The sequence below is a fragment of the Misgurnus anguillicaudatus genome, chromosome 25, assembly GCF_027580225.2.
Source record: "Misgurnus anguillicaudatus chromosome 25, ASM2758022v2, whole genome shotgun sequence".
Taxonomy (NCBI): Eukaryota; Metazoa; Chordata; class Actinopteri; order Cypriniformes; family Cobitidae; genus Misgurnus; species Misgurnus anguillicaudatus.
Window position 1 is genome coordinate 34,317,644 of NC_073361.2, and position 19,857 is coordinate 34,337,500.

Sequence of the window (19,857 nt, forward strand, 5' to 3'; positions counted from 1 at the left end):
GAAGAAGTAATAGGTAAGAGGAAGGCAGGCATCAAGAGGAAGTATATGCCATGGTGGAATGAGGAGTGTAATGATGCAATTAAAAGGAGAAATAAAGCTCTCAAGAAGGTAAGAAGATCACTTAACTTCAACGATTTAGTTAGTTATAAAAGGGCACAGGCGATAGTGAGAAGAGTTATAAGAACGTCGAAAAGGAAGTATTGGAGGGAATTTTGTAATAGAATAGGGGAAGACATTGAAATAAGTGAGTTATGGAATATGATTCGAAAGATGGGAGGAATACAAAGAGATTACAACATACCAGTACTAGAATATAATAGTAGGCAAATTATATCTGAAAGTGATAAAGCAGAGGTGTTTGCAGAGACATTTGTAAAAATCCACAGTAATTCAAATTTAGCTGAGGATATGAAGAAAACTAGGGCTCAGATACTAAGTAAATATCCTCATTTACTGGAGGTAAAAGGGCCTTCGGGAAATACGTTGGATTCAGAATTTACTTTGTATGAATTGAAAAAAGTGCTAGTAGGGGTTAAGCAAACTTCTCCTGGTAGAGATGACATTTGTTATGAGATGATTAAACACTTATCAGAGACAGCATTGGAACCAATTTTGAGGCTTTTTAATAAGGTTTGGAAGTCAGGAAAATTACCAAAAGATTGGAAGCATGGAGTCATAGTGCCAATTCCAAAACCAGGCAAGGATCATTCACAACCAAGTAACTATAGACCTATATCTTTAACGTCAAATTTGTGCAAACTAATGGAGCGTATGGTTATGAGTAGATTGGTATATGTCATTGAAAGGGATAATATATTATCACCTTACCAAAGTGGATTTAGGAAAGGACGTAATACAATGGACTCAGTTCTGTGTTTAGAATCTGAAATAAGGAAAGCACAGGTAAATAAGGAAGTATTAGTTGGGGTATTTTTTGATGTCGAAAAGGCATATGACATGATGTGGAAAGAGGGACTTTTAATTAAATTAGAAAAAATGGAAATTAAGGGTAGAATGTATAACTGGATCAGGGATTTCCTGTTCAACAGAACAATACAAGTAAGAGTTAATAATGTTTTTTCTCAGATATACACAATAGAGAATGGAACACCTCAGGGAAGCGTTAGTTGTCCAATTCTGTTTAACATTATGATAAACGACATCTTTTCAAAGGTTGATACAGGAATTGGAAGATCTTTATATGCAGACGATGGTGCGCTGTGGAAAAGAGGGCGTAATGTTAAATATGTGGAAAGATGTTTGCAGAATGCTGTTAAACTAGTAGAGGATTGGGCAAATGAATGGGGTTTTCGGTTTTCAGTAGACAAAACTCAAGTAATTTGTTTTACAAAAAAGAAAAGTAACCCTATCATTAGCATTAAATTGTATGGACAAGAAGTGAAGCAAACAGCAGTTGTGCGTTTTTTAGGTGTATGGATGGATGTTAAATTGAATTTCATAATGCATATCCAGAAGCTTGTAGACAAATGCAAAAAAGCTTTAAATGTCATGAGGTGTTTAGCAGGAATCGATTGGGGAGCATGTTGTCAGTCCCTTAAGACAGTTTATTGTGCCACAATAAGATCAGCAATAGATTACGGCAGTATGGTATATTGTACTGCATCTAAAGCTCAACTTGTAAAGCTAGAGACAATTCAGTCGCAGGCTTTGCGAATTTGTTGTGGAGCTTTTAGATCCTCTCCAATACCGGCAGTGCAAGTAGAGATGGGGGAAATGCCTCAAAAAATTCGTAGACTTAAGTTAAAAATGAGATATTGGATAAGTATTAAGGGACATTCGGATCGTCATCCAATTAAAATGGTGTTGCAGGAATGTTGGGAACATGGAATTAAAAAGATATCGAGTTTTGGATGGACGGCCAGTGAGGAGGCTCAGAAGATGGGGTTAAATGAATTAAATGTTGCATCCACTGTAAATAGTTCAGCAATCCCCCCTTGGCTTTTCCCAATGCCTTTAATAGATACTCAATTGAGTAAAGAAAGGCAGAATGATGGCTTAAATAGTCTAGATATACAGCAATACATAGACCAAACGTATTATAGTGCAGTACAAATATATACTGATGGTTCAAAAGATCCAGAATCCGGGAAAACAGCAGTAGCAGTATATATACCACTCTTTAATATCAGAATATCAAAAAGAACTTCAGATCATATTTCTGTATTCACAGCAGAAATAATAGCAATATGTCTAGCACTACAGTGGATAGAAGAAATACAACCAACAAGGACAGTGATTTGTACAGATTCTCTTTCAGTTTTGTATAGCTTGGCAAGTGGAACATCATCAGCAAGGCAGGACATGATTTTTGAAGTAATGCAGAGTCTTTACAGATCACAACAGTATGGATTATTGGTCAATTTTGTATGGATTCCATCGCATATGGGGGTGGAAGGAAATGAAGAGGCTGATAATTTGGCCAAGCAGGCATTAAAACATCCACAAAAGGATATTGAAGTGGCATTAAGTAAGACAGAAATTAAAGTGATAATAGCAAAACAAATACAGGAAATTTGGCAGAAGGAATGGAATGAAGAAATAAAAGGTAGACATTTTTACGGTATTCAAGGAGAAGTTGGTTCAGTGAGAAGAAGATTCGGAAATAGGAAAGAGGATGTATTAGTCACAAGAATGCGTTTAGGACATTGTTTATTAAATAAATGTCTTCAAAGAATTGGTAAGCATGACAATGGAAATTGTGATAAATGTGGATTAGCTGAAACTGTAGGACATGTGCTCATAGAATGTGAAGCTTATGAAAGAGAGCGTTTCAAGTTAAAACAAGCTTTAAGAAATATTGAGATTAATGAGATGACACTTCAAGTTCTCCTAGGGAAAGGTGCTAAGCAATCAAAAATATATCACGAGTTAATTATATTTTTAAAGGAAACAGGATTATTTAATAGGATGTAAAATTCACTTCTGTGTAAACTCTTAAATTTATAATTTTTTTTTTTTTTTTTTTTTTTTTTTGACAGAGTAGGTTAAGTTTAAATCTTCCTTTCAAATATGCGCTTCACACTCCTTTCCAGTAGGTGGCGGGAATGCACCTTTTAAGTTGGTTTGCCAACCGCCATAAAACCCTAGAAGAAGAAGAAGAAGAAGAAGAGTCGCGTCACGGCAGAAGTTTCTAAAGTTCAGTTTGGGTCCATTAAGCCCTCTGCTGTGATTTTGGGTTTCTGGCTCCAGTGTCTCGGAATGAATTTGGTACGCGCTCTGCTGTGAATTTGTGTTTGGGTCTCCAGGATGAGTTTGGGTCCAGTGAGCCCGCTGTTGTGGTTCCGGGTGTGTGATGAGGGGGATCTGGAGAGCGCGCGGCGGGTTCTTGAGGATCCGGGCGGATTCGGTCACGTAGACGGAACGGACGAGGAGGGAAACACGGCGCTAATGTTCGCGTCAGCCGGAGGGCACGAGCAGCTGGTTCGGTTCTTACTGAGGAAAGGCGCCTCAGTGGACAGACGGAACCATTACGGCTGGACTCCACTAATGCAGGCGGCCAGGTTCAAATTTACAATTTAGTTTTACGAAGATGTTTACGTACAAAACCACTGCTAGAAGAAAAACACATTAGCGTGACTGGACTTTTAAACTCTTGAGACATCTAGAACAGTGATTCTCAAACTGGGGGCCGCGAGATTGTGTCAGGGGCCCCATTTTTATGACAATTAATAAAATACATTAATATAATGAATTCTGTGTAATAAAACCTCAGAAAAAGGATATTATCAACAGCATTATGTTGTATATAATTTAATATGTTTTGTTTAATAAATATTTTAAGTTTTAGGTACATAAAACAATCACAAAGGGATTCACAAGGGGGAGGCTGCACATTTTGATTTAGACCCTCGCTCCCCTCCAATAATCACTGATTTATCATTTTCACCTACACACGGCTAACCAGCTGCTGATAACTACATGTTAATTCTTAATTCTAATATAAGCATGAATTTGGTAGAGCATTGCATGAGCAGCACAAAGGTTATTGGTTTGAATCCTAGAAAACACACTAATAATAAATATAACAGGCAAGGGTCTGCTTGATGTATTTATTTGATATTTAGTTTTATACCAAACACTGTGTGAATCAGAAAACTCATTCAAGCTTTTCATCTGAACTCCCCTGTGCAGGTTCGGACATCTAAACGTGGCTCATATCTTGCTGGAGAACGGCGCGGAGATCAATGGGAGGAACCGGATGGGTGCCAGCGTGCTCACCATGGCTGCTCGTGGAGGTCACGCTCACATGGCCAAACTGCTCTTGGAGAACGGTGCTTTCGTAGACGACTTTGACCACCTGTCTGCGGCTGAAGGCAGCACCGCCGGGAATAACAACATACGCAGTGACAACGGGAAGACGTTTTTGGAGATAACGTCACTACTGGCCGCCGCTCAGCACGGATATGAAGCCGTGGTCCGACTGCTGCTGGAGTGGGGTGCTGATGTCAACTTCACCCAGAAGACCACGGGCTGGAGCGCGCTGATGCTGGCGGCGGCCGGCGGGAGGGTTCACGTGGCCCAGCAGCTGGTGGAGAGAGGAGCGGATGCCGATCATCTTAACGTCCTGGGGAAGACGGCGTTCGAGGTGGCGCTTCAACTCCAACATAAAGAGGTGAAGAACTATCTGGACTCCATCACAACCGTAAGGCCACAGCCAGGTAAACGTCACACCAGTAGGGTTAAGCCAAAAAAATCATTACCTTTCTTTAGCAACTAAGAAAAGAACAAAAGAAAAGTGCTTCTGAATGATTCTGTAAGATGAGCTCTGCTGTCTTATATTCGTCTGGTTAATTAAGGATCGTTTGTAGTTCAGTCAAACACACACAGAGCCGCCGTCTGGATTCAGTTAAGGGCAGTAAGAGTAAAAGCTCTTTGGGTCATCATACTGGAATCTTACTGGCTTTGAAGTACTTTGAACTCTCGTTTACACATGCAAATTAGCAACACTTTTGCCTAACAGTTTGCAAAGGATGTCGTATACTGAGGTGACCGTAAACTCATGTGACAATAATGCATTCACGCATCAGCATGCAGGATTACACTGATGATGTACTGTAATGTCTCAAACAGTCGTGATATCAGAGACCTTTCCCTCAAATCTGTAAATTGATCAAAAGACAGACACAGCGTCTCGTCCTTAGAGATACATCTTGATTTGATTAAACGGGGTCTTACATCGATACCATCTGTATGTTACTTGAAGAAACTTGTTGTCCAATATCAAATCATTTTATGTTTGCCTGTATTGTGTCTGTCAGAACCCAAAAGTTTGTAGTTTTCTTTAAGACTATTATTAGGGCCTGAGCTCCCTATTGTTCTTCAAGGAGTTATTATTATTATTGTTTCTTTGTTTTTCATCTTGATTGTTTTGTGATGATACATTCAGACTAAACTTTCTTCATATTGTTTCCTTCTGAGCAGATGATTAGAACACACGACCAGATGTCTTTAACGCACTGAAGTTAGGTGAGATAAGAAACTCCAGAGCTTTACGGAATAAAGTTTACTCGCTGAAAATGCCTCATTGTGTGTTTTTGTGCGTACGGCACAGGAAACGCTCAGCTGGTCAAGGAGATCGTAGAAGAGGACTCGTCTCAGGTAAACGTGTTGAACGCTGATGGCGCGTCTCCTCTGATGATGGCTGCAGTTAGCGGGCAGTTGGAGGTCGTGCAGCTCTTGGTGGAGAAACACGCTGACATAGACAAACAGGACTCTGTTCACGGCTGGACGGCGCTCATGCAGGCCACCTATCACGGGTGTGTGAAATCGCCGTGTGTGGATATATATGTGCATTGTTTAATGTAATGCCCATAACGTCTGTTCTTCGTGTGCTTTTGTGTTGTTTCATTTCTAAGAAATAAAGACGTGGTGAAGTTTCTTCTGAATCAGGGTGCTGATGTGAATCTGAGGGCTAAAAATGGTTACACGGCCTTTGACCTTGTCATGCTCCTAAATGACCCAGGTCAGCAGATCATTTCACTTCAGTTCACCGGTGTAAATGAATTTCCTTTTATTTTTGATGTTGTAAGCGAATTCATTCAATTCAGTTCTCTTTCTGTTAGACACTGAGCTGGTGCGGCTGTTGGCGTCTGTATGTATGCAGGTGGATAAAGACAAGAGCAAACACAGAGGAATAGCAACTTTAAAGAGACGTCCGTCTGGAAATGTGCCTCTTCCACCTGATGAAAAAGGAGGCTTGAAGGTTAACCATCAGTTTAATTAAGCCTGACCTCTGACCCCTGAAGCTATAGCAACACTGACTGTGACAGACTTCGGTAACACTTGCTGAATACAAATCTCGGGTTATGTGCTAAAAAGTAGACAGACTGTTGTAATAGACGTGTATATGACGTCTGAAGTTTTCTAATTATCTGTGATTTCTCCTTTGAGAAGTGGATGTTTGTTTATAATAAGATCATAATGAGCGTGTGATGCTCTGTTCTGTCATGCTGGTGAATGATCTCTGATAGTGATGAGCTCCCTGATCTCTGCTTCAGTTCAGTTTACAGACTTTTCTTGTCGTGAATGTTGATCTGCGTTTAAATCAGTCCTGCATGGAAGTTGGGAGCTCTTAACAAAAGTTTACACACTAAGTGGCTTACACAATTGGTGGACTCCATTACGCTTGCAATCGTGCTTATAACATACAGACATCACTGTTACTAAAGATAAATGACTTTATCAGAACTACGGTTTATACTAAATGATTCGAATGCTAATAATCAAAATAAAGTTTTTTTAGTGTCTTTCTAGAACTCGCAGTCAATTTGCTCGGTTTGTTGTTTTCAACAGTCGTGGTGGAGCCGGATGTCGAATCGTTTCCGCAGGCTAAAACTAACTCAAACCCTGAGACACGGACTTTCCACCAATCGGCTCGCTCCTTTTCCAGATGATCCCGAGGTCCCTCTTGATGCCACTATGAAAGCGGAGCGCAGCGGTATTGCTGAACCCAATGGAGCTCCGGCCACTGACATCATCACTGCTTGGACATCCAAGAGTAAAGACTGTGGTGGTATGTTTTGTTACTACAGCTGCATTTGTAATAAAAAAATCAGTTCATTAAATACATGGAGATGATTTCATTTAGTAGCTAATTCATGCAGTAAAGCTGCTTTACTTGTAGGTCTGAGCAGAACAGAAGGTGGAAAAGACGACCTCCTCATAACAACAATGGTACATTTATGTTCAATTTCAGCTTTTATAAACATGTCAAAGTCTTACAATTCATGTATTTATAGTGAACATCTTGTCGTCCTTCAGCTGCGGAACGGTGCTCCTCTCGCTCGGCTGCCCAATGAGAAACTGAAGGCCGTAATCCCGCCCTTTCTGCCACCGTCCAACTTTGAGCCGTGGAACTCGGAACGTTCTGGAGCGTTAAAGGAGGGCCGCGGCGGGCACATGCCACACAGACCGAGCAGAACCAGCTGTGCCAACTCGGATATAGTGAGACGCGTTTACAGAAAAACCACAATACAGCACAATCACACTGATCACAACACAGGATGATGTCATACTCAAAGTTCATTGTAGATTTATACATATACATTTCATCCTATGGTTTTTAATTAATTTGACCATTTTAACTCTTTCCCCTCCTGCTTTTTTTTAAAAAAGTTGCCAGTCAGCGCCAACATTTTTTATGATTTTCACAAAAGTTTAATGCCTTCCAGAAAATGTTCTTCTTTAAATATTTAAACATGCAATATATCAAATGAAGGAACAGACCCTCTGCTTTCAAACAAATAACAAAATGGAAAAACATTCATCCTACTTTTATTTAATACTAAATTTTGAGCAAAAACCTGAGATAATTGCATTTTTGTGAAGGACTTTTGTTAAAGATCAGATTTAGTTTTTACTGTTTTTGGATCAGTGGATGCTTCAGTGTTTTATAAGTTGTCTAAGAGCGTCACCTAGTGGTTAAAAGCAGAAATATGGATTGCCGTAAAAACTCGTCATTGTCAGGAAAGCGTTTTCTCTTAATTGACGAGATAACTCATCAATGGCGGGGAAAGAGTTAATTAAAGAGTCATATAATTTTTATATTTTTACTACATTCTTGATCCCTGAGGTGTACGTGTGTTTGTGTGTTTAGACGTCCATCAGTCGAGTGGTTAACAGGTCTATCAAGTTTCCCATCATCACTAAAGGTCCTTCCCCATCCAACTCAGGCAATTATAACTCCGCCCATTCCTCAGGCGGGTCCAACGGTGTGGGCGGAGTTAACCGTCACACCTCAGACTCCCACAATCGCTCAGGTGCCACACACACGCACACTGACACTAAGAGAAAATACTACACAACATGTACTATACAACTGTGTTCATCTGTTAATACACTTCACATTTGTAACGCTCATCAATTCTGATAAACTCCATCTAGCTGCGAGTCAAGTGTACTCTCTGTGTGTTTTGTGGAGTTAGGGGGGCAGATGGGAGGACAAAAATTAATTACACAGTTAGTTTACATACAGGTCAACAGTTATGATCAATTCTTCATCTTTTTATCTTCTTTATAGTTATTGATTTGATGTCTTAATTTGTCATTTAGCAAAGTCAACTTCACACTCAAAAGGCATCATGAGGAACTTGTTTACTAAATGAAATCACCAAAATAAATGTGTAAATGTTGTGTACCCTGCTGAAAAAAACAGCATCAAACCTGGTTTAGCTGGTGTTCACTAGCAAACCAGCACCAAAACACAACATATGCTGGTCTTGCTGGTATGCTGGTTTTTTCAGCAGGGTATGTCATTGATTTTGTTGTATGAAGGGGGCAGTGGGGCAGATAGTGTCCTCTCTCAGATAGCAGCTCAGAGGAAGAGAGCCGCTGGCCTGTTAGACAGCAGAACACCTGCGGCTGAGACGCCCAACGCTGTGCCGTCTGCTCCTCCTGACATCAACCATTCCAGTGATCTCAACTCCAGACGGGTAACCCAAACATTTACCTGTGTGTTTGTGTGATGCTCTTAGCCTGCGTGCGCTGTTCTGAACTTGTGTGCCTCTCAGAAACTAGATTTGAAGAAGAGGCCTCAGTCGGGAAACTCGTCCACCTCTAAGAGCACATCGCCCACGCTAACACCCTCTTCATCACCAACACCTAAACCCCCCGCAGCAGACTCGCTCTCATCAGCCTCCACCCAGCCCAGATCCAAGAGCAGCGGAGGCTCCAGCAGCGGAACCATCACAGACGAGGGTCAGACGCTCACGACTGATGACAGACAGACACACAGACAGACAGACAGACAGATAGACACACACACAACCACTGACGGACAGAGACAGACAGTGACAGTCAGACAGACAGAGACGTAGACAGACACACACACACACACACACACACACACACACAATGAATAAGTTGTGTTTTTATGACTGACACATCTGATGATCACAGAGTGAACTGATTGTGTTTGTTGTGTTGTACACAGATGAGTTATCAGGGATTCTGAGAAAACTTTCCCTGGAGAAATATCAGCCCATCTTTGAGGAGCAGGAGGTTTGCTCATTTATCATTTTCTCCGTCTTTTGTCAGGATTGTGCACACACACCGTTCAGTGTTCTCCAGTTTTTAAATGGTCAGACAGAAAATACAAAAAAGCCCAACTCATTTTTGCTGATTTAGAATGATTTAGTTAGTTGGTGTTTGTTGGTAATAATAATGTGATTTAGTCAAAGTAAGATATAAATATGAGCTCACAGACTGATCACACAGATGATAAATTTACAGATGTTTTGATGGCAGGTGGACATGGAGGCGTTTTTAACTCTGACTGATGGAGATTTAAAAGAACTGGGAATTAAAACAGACGGGCCGCGACAGCAGATATTGGCGGCCATATCTGAGCTCAATGCTGGAAAAGTGAGTCCACATCTGTATTATCAGTGAGTACTGAATGAAACCTTAACAGATCTGTTAATAATGCAAGTATTCTTGTGACAGGGAAGAGAACGGCAGATCTTACAGGAAACCATCCACAATTTTCAGTCATCATTTGGCAGCAGCGCCAGTAACCCTCGACCCACAGGATATCCACGCTGTGAGTATCGCCTCATTAAAGAAACGAGTATTAAATGTTCAAATCCCAGATAATTCAACATTAATGACATAAAGCAGGGGGGGGGGGTGTAAAGGTGGGGTAACAATGAATTTAGTTATCAATTAATGGTCAAGTCAATGAAAGTTAGCTGAAAACTGTTCTCAAGTCATTGATTATTTATGTCAGTACTGTCAATCAAATGAATAAAATGAAGCCTTCACTTGTCACGTGTTAGTGCTGTTTACCAGATCGAGCAGTATTATTCCTGATCTACATTCACATTTACGACATTATCCAAAGCAAACTGTGCTTTTCAGTTTTTTATTAGTGTGTGTGTTACCTGAAAAATAATACCCAAGACCTTTTGACAAAACAATCAAAAAGCCTGCATAATAAACTGCATAAGACCCTGATAAACAGTACCAGCATTGTAGCAGTAAGTTTTGCTCGGTCAAGCACATAATCCTCAGTGAATGTTTTTATAAACTCTTGTGTTCAGCGCCGTCGGGTTGGAGGAGCTCACATCAGCTACATCCCTCCAGCAGGAGATAACGGCAGATGAGATGAGATCTGTGTCTGAGCCGTCAGTAAAATCAACATTATGTACATGAAGTTCGAATAAAAGTCCTTGATGCTTATACCAAAATAAAACCTCAGTGGAGTCTCATGACAGAATCATGAACATGTGATCATACGTGTGTGTCTGTGGTGAGTACTGATGCTGTTATACACTTGTCATGCAACAGGGGGCGATTTAACATCATCATTGTCATGTAAAGTCTCATCAGGGTACGAATGTTTGGGTGATTTGAATTGTGAAAGTGAGGGTTGAAGAGGGTCAACCGTAAAATCCTTCTGATCGGATACATCATGACTGTCAAATGATTTCAAAGATCATCGTGCGGTCCTCATCACTTCATTTCTTGAATCGTTCAGAGCAGTATGGTCATTTTGAACTTTGATCTCATCCTGGACTGATGGAGAAACTAAATCTTTATTTTACTCTTTTACATTAACTCTTTTCAGTATGATAGTTAATTGTGTTTACAAAGACTGTATATGTGTTTTTGTCTTTTACTTTTGTGTGTCACTCTCACAGTGATATAAAAGATTGTCAACATTCATTTCTCATCTGATTAAATCAAAGCCTCAATAGATTTTTGACTGTATCTTTTCTGAGCATGTCAAACTTCAACATCACACCCATATTGTCTTGTTTAGGGTTTACTGTATGGCTTCTGCTCTTTTTCACCGGATGTTGGAAACACAGATAGAGGGATTTTCTCATAGACGCACAAACATCAGTGAGGTCAGGTTAAGATCTGGCTCACAGTCAGCATTTTAGTTCATTATAGACTCAATAAGTTATTTCTTAAAGCACACCATGCTTCAATAAAAGCAGTTTGGATTTGTGCTATAACACTAAGATTTGTCTTTATGGAAATGACAGAACTTGGCCAAAACTGAGAAATATCCACAGGACAGCAATGCTGTGCGTGTGTATTCATTTGTTTTTGGATCACGTGAGTCTTTAATAAAGTTGTAAAAGAATTCTAACCACATGAACATTTTATTATCTATTTTGTGTCCATTTGTAATAAGAACATTTGTTTAACTGCTGTGAGAGTTATTCATTTAAACAGTCAGTACAGATTTAAATCATCCAAAATCATGATTACTGAAATGAATAACAATGTGTTTAGCATATCTCTGATGCTTTTGTTGGCTTGTGTCGGGCTTTTCTGCATTTACCTCAGCTTTAAATACTGCTGTTCATCATGTATATGTTGTACAAAATCCTGTAAACAAGCTGTTTCAGCTCAATTCATGTGAGGGTCTGATCATTTCATTCCTCTTGTTTGAAATGAAGCTCTAAACATACAGTCCCGTCAATCACTTTGAGAGCGAGTCAGTGACCACGCCTTCCCAGTGACGCTTCATCGAGCACCCCTCCCTCGTTTGCTCGTTCCTCTCTCCGCACACTTCTGCTACAGGAGGGGGGGGGGTTGAACTTGGGGCTCGAGGAGAGCCTCGCGTTAGAGCTCCTCCGAGGACAGTAAGCCAAGTTAGTTAACCAATTTTCATTAGGCTGAATGCGCAGGCAAACTAATGAAACTAACCCATGCATTTTTTGTGTGTAGCCTACTGCACAGATAACAGCGACATAATTTAATAGCAAACACCTATAACGCCTTGATTTTAAATGCATGAAGCACTCCAAGATACAGACAAAATTGTCAAAAGTCTTACAATTATCCGTCTCCTGTAAAAGGCCGAGGTTAGAGAACACAACAGGGACGAGAAAAACACCTCCGTATTTCGTTGAACTTTACTGAAATGAATTAAAACATCATCATGATCATACAGCCCAGTTTAAACCTTTAGCCCGCATAAAGATAAACACTCAAAGCTCAGAGTTTTACCACATTTACGTCCTTTACTGACATAAATCTCAGGAAAACATCCCGTCACGATGAACCAAAGTTTCACTTCAGTCAGTTTGCTTTCTTGAATAATTTCCTCTTTGAGTCGTAAAATCTTCATTCCAAAGCTTTTCACAACACAACATCATCTTGAAATGTAAACCATTAAGATTAAAATCCACCAGTTCGCTCGTACACAACATCACTACTGTGCGAGCCGAGGCAATCCTTCCTTCAATGTGTGTGTGCGCGCGCCTGTGTGAGCGCTCCCCTCCCTTCAATGTGTGTGTGTGTGTGTGCGTGTGCGCGCGTGCGGCTCAGAATCGCGTGCGAAGAGCCCGGCGTGTCATTCTGTGGAATCTGCCACCTGAAACACTCAGCATATAAAACACACAGACACACACAGATACACACTGACACACACTGAGAGTGAATATTCATCTGCATCTACTGCGCTTCATCAACACACAACAGGTACTTTCATTCATGCATCAGCTGCATCACAATCAACTTTTTCATCTTTTACTACTTTTATTTTAACTGAAACTTGTAGTGAGTCATTAATGATTAATGCTGAAACTCAAATTTATTAAACTCATTTTTGAAATTGACTGTCAAAACTTTCTTCTTCAACTCATTCTTCGTCTTTATCTTCATCATCATCATCATCATCCTATTTTTATTGTATGTGTTTTAGATTAAATATGATTCCACCTGGAGATTGCTTGTATGCTGGGAGAAAGCGGAGGAAACCCATCCAAAAACAGTTAAGATTCATCACTTTACCTACATTTAATAACCATCTGAAATATACTAACTTTAATTCATCAAGAATATTAAGAGTTATGTTTAGAAGAAACATAAATTATTTTTTTGTGATTCATTCTAATGAATAAATTTAATCTAAATGTTAAAAGGTATCTATTTTTATGATTGTTTATAAAACATTATTATTGTTGTTGTTGTTGTTTAATTATAAATGATAATAAATGGATTAAAACAAAATCAGTAACAAAAGACATGAAAATATATATTTTTTGTGACGCTAAAATAGTTCATAAAAGTTTAAAATAATACAGGAATGAAGAATGTCTGTCTTTCTTTCTTACACATTTCTTTATTCCCTCCTGACAGCACATTAATCCTATTAGACAGTCATTGCATGTTTTTAAATGTATGACATGTGTTGGGCTGTGGGTTTTTCTTTGACCACAGAGTTTAACTTCATGCAGTCATAACATTATATCACATAAACACATAAAACCTGAATTGATTGTGATCAATACATTTCTCTTGTGGTGTCTGTATGTTGTGCGATTGTCCATTGATATGATTTATGGCAAATTAATCTGCATTTGATTTTATAGATTTTAAATCATTAGCCTAATGTAAAAAAGTTTAAAGTCATGCTTTAGTTGAAAGTGTCTGAATTGAAGTCAAATTTAAGACATATATGTATATAGAGTAACTTCATTCATTCATTCATTCATCACATTTTCATGAACTCATTTAAATACTCCATGTATGTTTACAGTGTGTGGCTCTTTTTGTGGCTGACACCTCATCTTGTTGTTGTAGTTTTATGTAAATGTATCAATATTTTGGTGTTCATGTGATTTGTCTTAAATATTGAAGAAAACCTTAAACTCAAATAACTGCCAAAGTGACTTTTACTCTGTATTGTGTCGTCCAGGAGAAAATCGGCACCGGTGACTGAAAAATCGAATCCATCAAAACGTCACCGTGACCGTCTGAACGCAGAGCTGGACCGCCTGGCGAGCTTGTTGCCTTTTTCGCCTGAGATCATCTCAAAACTGGACAAACTGTCTGTTCTCCGTTTGAGCGTTAGTTATCTGCGAGTCAAGAGCTTCTTCACCGGTAAGACTAACACTTGTGTTGAAATACATACAGATTATTTGTTTCTCTCTTAGTAATGTGTGTGTGTGTGTGTGTGTGTGAGAGAGAGAGAGAGAGAGAGAGAGAGAGAGAGAGAGAGAGAGTTTAGTATTGTCAATGAAAGTTCAGTCTGTCTGAAGGATGCGGTGAATGGTTACTGTCATGAAGGCTATTTCAAGATACACACACACACACACACACACACACACACACACACACACACACACACGCACACACACACACGTACATCTATCTCATCATGTGCTGCTGTTTCATAGAGTAAATGCATGTGTTGATCTCTCAGTGTTGTGCTGGCAGATTGACTCTGTGTTACATGTGTTTGGTAAATCATCACAATAAAGTGTTAACACATACAAAGCAGGGAATCTAGTAAAACTAACGACAGACAGTCAACAAGTAGGTTAGTAAAGTGTCTAAAGTGGAAGGAAAAAGTGTTACCTAATGGTTAGGGTTAGCCTTTATGGGGCGGTTTGTCAGATTAAGGCTGAACAGGTCAAAAATGTCTTTTGTATTTTTTATTTACAATTTTTTTTATAAAAGGCAACACTTTACTGTAAATACTTTGGCAGCGCTTTATTTTATATTCAGCACATTCATGAATTTTGTCCATCTTGGTATTCTTCAGAAATATTTCACATATTTCTTTATTATTTTTCAATTTATTTGATTTTTTTTAAAATCAATTTTGTAGTTTTTGGCATGTTAGACTATTTGAGTCATTGTCCAGCTGGAAAAGTATTGCACATTTCTGTCTTGTTTCTCATGTCAGTGCCATCATGGTTCACATTATAGATGGTGTAACAGTTTGGTTTATTTGACTGAGCGGCTAACATTATATTGTTATGCGTATAATGTGTGGACTTTATTTTCTTTCTACTTACAATAAACAAACAAAATGAGTTGTTGTGTAGCATTTCTAAAGTTTTGTTTGTTTTGGTTGCCAAACGAATAAGGAACTGTCGTGGTTTCAGTCCACAGATTTTTCTCTACGTGTCGAAAGTGCGCTGACGTTTGGGTGCCTGATCCTCTGCTGAAAAGCTGTTCGCTGTAAATCAACCGAAATTTATTTTTATTAAAATTACATTTCAACATTTTTATTTCATTGTTTCAAAGTGGCTTTACATGAAAATGGAAATAACAAAATTCATTATGAAATGATATTCTCCTAAACAGAGTTGGCAGTAAAGGCGTTTATTTGGATGCAAGCTTATGGCAAATTTAGCAAAATCATTGCACTGCTGTTACAGTGAAGAATAAATCCAGCTTTATATCTGAGCTAGAAGTTTACAGCGTCTGGCCAGATAAGTAGCCAGAATTAGATTGTGTTAAAGATTAATAAAGATATTTATTTCATATATTTGAAGTTACTTCTGGATGATTTAGGCTATAGTTGCAGACGTCATTATTTGGCACGAGGATAAGACAGAAAGACAACACTGTGCCTGGGTAACAATTACATCTGTTTGAATGGGAATCGTCTCCAGTCAATCTAATGAATGAAGACTAATAATCGCTAAAGTGTATGCAATGCTAAAGAAATTAGTCCTTAATCTAGATTTAAACTTATATAGTGTGTCTGCCTACTGGACAACGCTGGCAAGACTATTCCAACTGGGTGCTAGAGAGGAGAATGATCTACCACCCGCGCTTGGTTTTGAAGTTCTAGATATTAACAGCTGGCTGGAGTTTTGATGCCCATTGCAAACGACTATAATGTGATACTACGAGCTCGCTCGGGTGCTGCAGAGCTAAAACATTCAAGGCTTCATAGGTCATTAAAAAGATTATATGAAGTTTATACCATGTTTAATAGGCAACCAATGCCTTGTTGACAGCTAACCGGGCTAATGTGGTCTGACTTTTTTGTTCTTGTGAGAAGTCTGGCTGATGTTGTGCAGGACAGCTACCCAGTAGGGTTAGGGTGAATGAATAAACCTTTCAGTATTTGACATTAATGTAGTTTTGATATATGTTTAAAATAAAAACACACTTTTACAAACATTTGAAACATGGCTTTCAACTGATAAGCTGCTATCAAATCTGACGCCCAGATTGCTATCTGAAGACAAGAAAACATCCATGAAAGAGTTCAGCTGTGTTCTGGATTATTACGTCTGGAAGTTTTGGTCTGATAATTAAGACTTCTGATTGTCTGAATTCAACATTAAGAAGTCATCCAGTTTTTAGAATCTGCTATGCCCTTTGCAGTCATTTTGATGCGTTGATGTGTTTGGTCGAGCCTTGAAAAAATCTACAGCTGGGTATCATCAGCATAGCAGTCAAAACGTCTATTTATTATATTTCACACAGATAGCATGTTAAAAAGCAAAGACAATTCTTCTTTAGTTATTCTGTTAAATTAACAGATGGGCAAACTATGTGCAGTCTGATGTGATACCATAAGAGGAGCTTGCATGATTTAAAATGCACCTATTTCATTGTTAAAAAACAACTTTATTTTGTGTATTTGCTATAATAAAATATGTTCATGTGGTTTTCATGGTTAAAAACACATTATTTTCCACATATTGTACATTTTTGTAGCTCCAGATTTCCCTCTCTTCCTGACACTCATCGATTTGAAAAGCTCTGTGTCCTTGATTGGCCAGCTAATCTGTACGTTGTGATTGGTCTGAATACCTCTGACGTCAGCAGGAAATGTGACGCTCCTTACACGTTTGAAAGATTCACTCACAATGCAATGCTAACAGGAGTTAACTTACAGACTGTGAGTCTGAAACGGGAAGAATTATGATAATGTCGGACTTTACTACATCACCAATCCCAGGAAGTAAACTGTTGCCTACAATCCGGGCGTTTGTTTTAGTCCAAGAAAAGAGCTTTACGTCGGAGACGATTACTCGCGTCATCGTTCACTTTGGGATTTGTACCTGTACCTGTACTAATACACATTTACACACCAAAGGAAATGTGTAAAAAACGTGAATTGGACCATAGGTGTCATTTAATTTCGATCTATAACATGACAAGAATTCACTTCATTCTGCATTTCTGTGTTGTTGGGTTAGACAGAAGAGTTTCATAAAGACAGCTGATTCTTTAGAAATAAACTTAAATGAGTCACAGAGAAACACACAGAGGTTTGATGAAGGTCGTGGAGTAAAACGTTTTGTTGGCCCAACACTTGTTGTTCAGGCTGTCAGATGAAATTTCCGTCAAGCCAGGCAGCCGAATCGGCACCGGACTGAATCTCTGTGGTTGAGAACAAAACTTCTGAATGCTGATTGGTCAATGGCTGTGGTTGATTCCCGCTATCATCTTCTAACTGCGCAGGCGGCGTTGATGTTTGTTATTGATGTATCATAGCAACATTCTCTGTTCCTGCTGAGACACAACATCATCTAACCACATTTTGCTAAAAACCTTTCTATATATTTATTGGTTACACTTTATAATAATGGTCCATGAATCATAATGAACTAAGACATAAATGTATTTTTTACTTCAGCATGAATTAATGCTGAGTTAGGGCATGTAGGGGTGAGCGGGGCAGAAACTAACACGGGGTTAAACTGTAACGCAGCTACTTTAAATATTTCTACAGGGCCGAGCATGAGCTGTGCTTTTGGTCTTTTTCTCTTACTGTCAGAAGATATCCTGTGAATTTATGAAAAGTTTTGATGTGTTATGTGTGTGATATTGAACAATAAGTGTTTTGGAGGGAAATTTCATCATCTTATTTTTTATTTCTGAATTGGGTGTGTAAGCCATCAAATCCAACCTTATATTATTTTAATCAATGTCTTGTTACCTTAAATATAACAGAAACATGTCAGCAACTCCTAGTAACTGATAGCTGGAATTGAAGACATTTTTACACAGCGGGGTTAGTTGTCACACAGTCTCAGGTATACAAAGATAATGAAATTAAAACAATGTAAATACTATTCATTAAAATGATAACTGTTAACACAATATCAGGGGATATCAACTCACTATTCTGATAGTGTTTTTTATATGCATTAATGAATAATACAAGGATGTTTAGTTGAAGGATGATGGATGGATGAATGTGTGGAGATCTATCTATTATAGGCAGATATATAAACAATATCCACCTTTAGTATATAGACAGAAGTTGATTGAATTATTTGTGTTTAAACTCAATTTTCTAGCCGGTGTTACAACAAATCCTCTGTTTGTTACAATGAACCTCACCTATAGGGTAACGTTTGCACTCCTGTCACTTTCTGTGTAATTGTACAATAACGGTAGATCACACAAACAAACTGTTTTTATTTGTAGCAGAGATGTGTGTGTTAATTGTGTAAAAAATGATTCATTTAACTTAAATTTTGAATGATAAAGCCAAAGCGTTAGGTTGTGCCCTGCTCTCCCTAATCATAAACTAATGAAGAGTCGTCTTTATCTACAACATGACATGTTTTTTGGTTGTTAGTTAATCTAATAATTAATGAATTCGGGTGTTGAGTCATGTTGTGGTTAGTGATGACTCTTTATTGGTTTATGTTATGCCTTAACTCAGCATTACTTCATATTTAGGTAAGATTTAATTAAGGTATTGGTTCACTGTGATTCATGGACCCTTATTATAGAGTGTTAATGATATAATATACTTAAGAAATAAAATAATTCAACTTTCAGAAATCTTAACCAGTATCTCATTTAGAGTTCATGCTTAGTTGAAATGTTGCACATTTGTTTACACACAGTGTTTGAGGGTTTGTTTTTTAATGTAACACAACGACAGCTATCTGTATTTTGGATGGGTTTGTTTTATATACATTGAATTCTTTGTTTGTTTGTTTGAGTGTAATTGGCCTGAATAAGAATCACTATAGGCAGCAGGTTAACAGCTAATGAATATTTGGTTTCTTCACTGTGTTGCGTGACTTCTGTTTGGCAGCGTTCCTCGAGCCTGAGGCGTCAGACTTTGTAACAGAAGCTCTTTACTAGACTAGAAGTGTTTAGCATGACTGCTTTGTGATTGGATGGATTTTTCATGACATCACAGTCTTTGGTCATTTCTTCAGTCTTTCATTGTGATGCATATAGAGGAAGTTTAATAGAGGAGTTCATGTGTCAATCATGCTCCTGCTCTTCTGATTGGCTCTCATACATAATAACATAATAGTGATAGGATCAATATAAGCCGCTGATGTTTCAGTGCATATAAACACAATCGATAACAGATACATGACAGAAGTGATTTTTAAGCTGTAGCTCCTACGACATGCGCACGCACGCACGCACGCACGCACACACACACACACACACACACACACACACACACACACACACACACACACACACACACACACACACACACACACACACACACACACACACACACACACACACACACACACACACATTCTGGTTTCCATGTTTTGTGGGGACATTCCATAGACGTAATGCATTTTATACCATACAAACTGTATATTCTATTCCCCTAACCTACCCCATTCCCTAACC

General features: G+C 38.7%; 2 protein-coding genes across 3 annotated transcripts in view; both read left to right on the plus strand.

Moving 5' to 3' along the window:
- The first annotated feature begins 3,131 nt into the window (after window positions 1–3,131).
- LOC129426375 (ankyrin repeat and SAM domain-containing protein 6) lies at window positions 3,132–11,217 on the plus strand. Its single transcript, XM_055182622.2, is given in 16 exon segments — window positions 3,132–3,521; window positions 4,153–4,679; window positions 5,443–5,487; window positions 5,573–5,777; window positions 5,877–5,983; window positions 6,084–6,223; window positions 6,814–7,033; window positions 7,145–7,194; window positions 7,282–7,464; window positions 8,117–8,279; window positions 8,794–8,951; window positions 9,030–9,216; window positions 9,452–9,519; window positions 9,766–9,882; window positions 9,964–10,060; window positions 10,560–11,217. Coding segments are annotated over 16 exon segments (2,574 nt in total). The 5' UTR covers window positions 3,132–3,267; the 3' UTR covers window positions 10,613–11,217.
- Window positions 10,636–19,857, plus strand: part of ahrra (aryl-hydrocarbon receptor repressor a) — a 24,748-nt gene continuing 15,526 nt past the window's right edge. The window contains exons 1-3 of one of the 2 annotated variants that reach the window (XM_073863615.1): window positions 10,636–10,768; window positions 13,181–13,249; window positions 14,177–14,361. In XM_073863615.1, the coding sequence (XP_073719716.1) occupies window positions 13,188–13,249; window positions 14,177–14,361 (247 nt within the window). In that variant the 5' untranslated portion in view covers window positions 10,636–10,768; window positions 13,181–13,187. Of the gene's footprint in view, window positions 10,769–12,123; window positions 12,958–13,180; window positions 13,250–14,176; window positions 14,362–19,857 lie in introns of those variants that run through there. The other variant, XM_055182623.2, reaches the window with a different exon arrangement.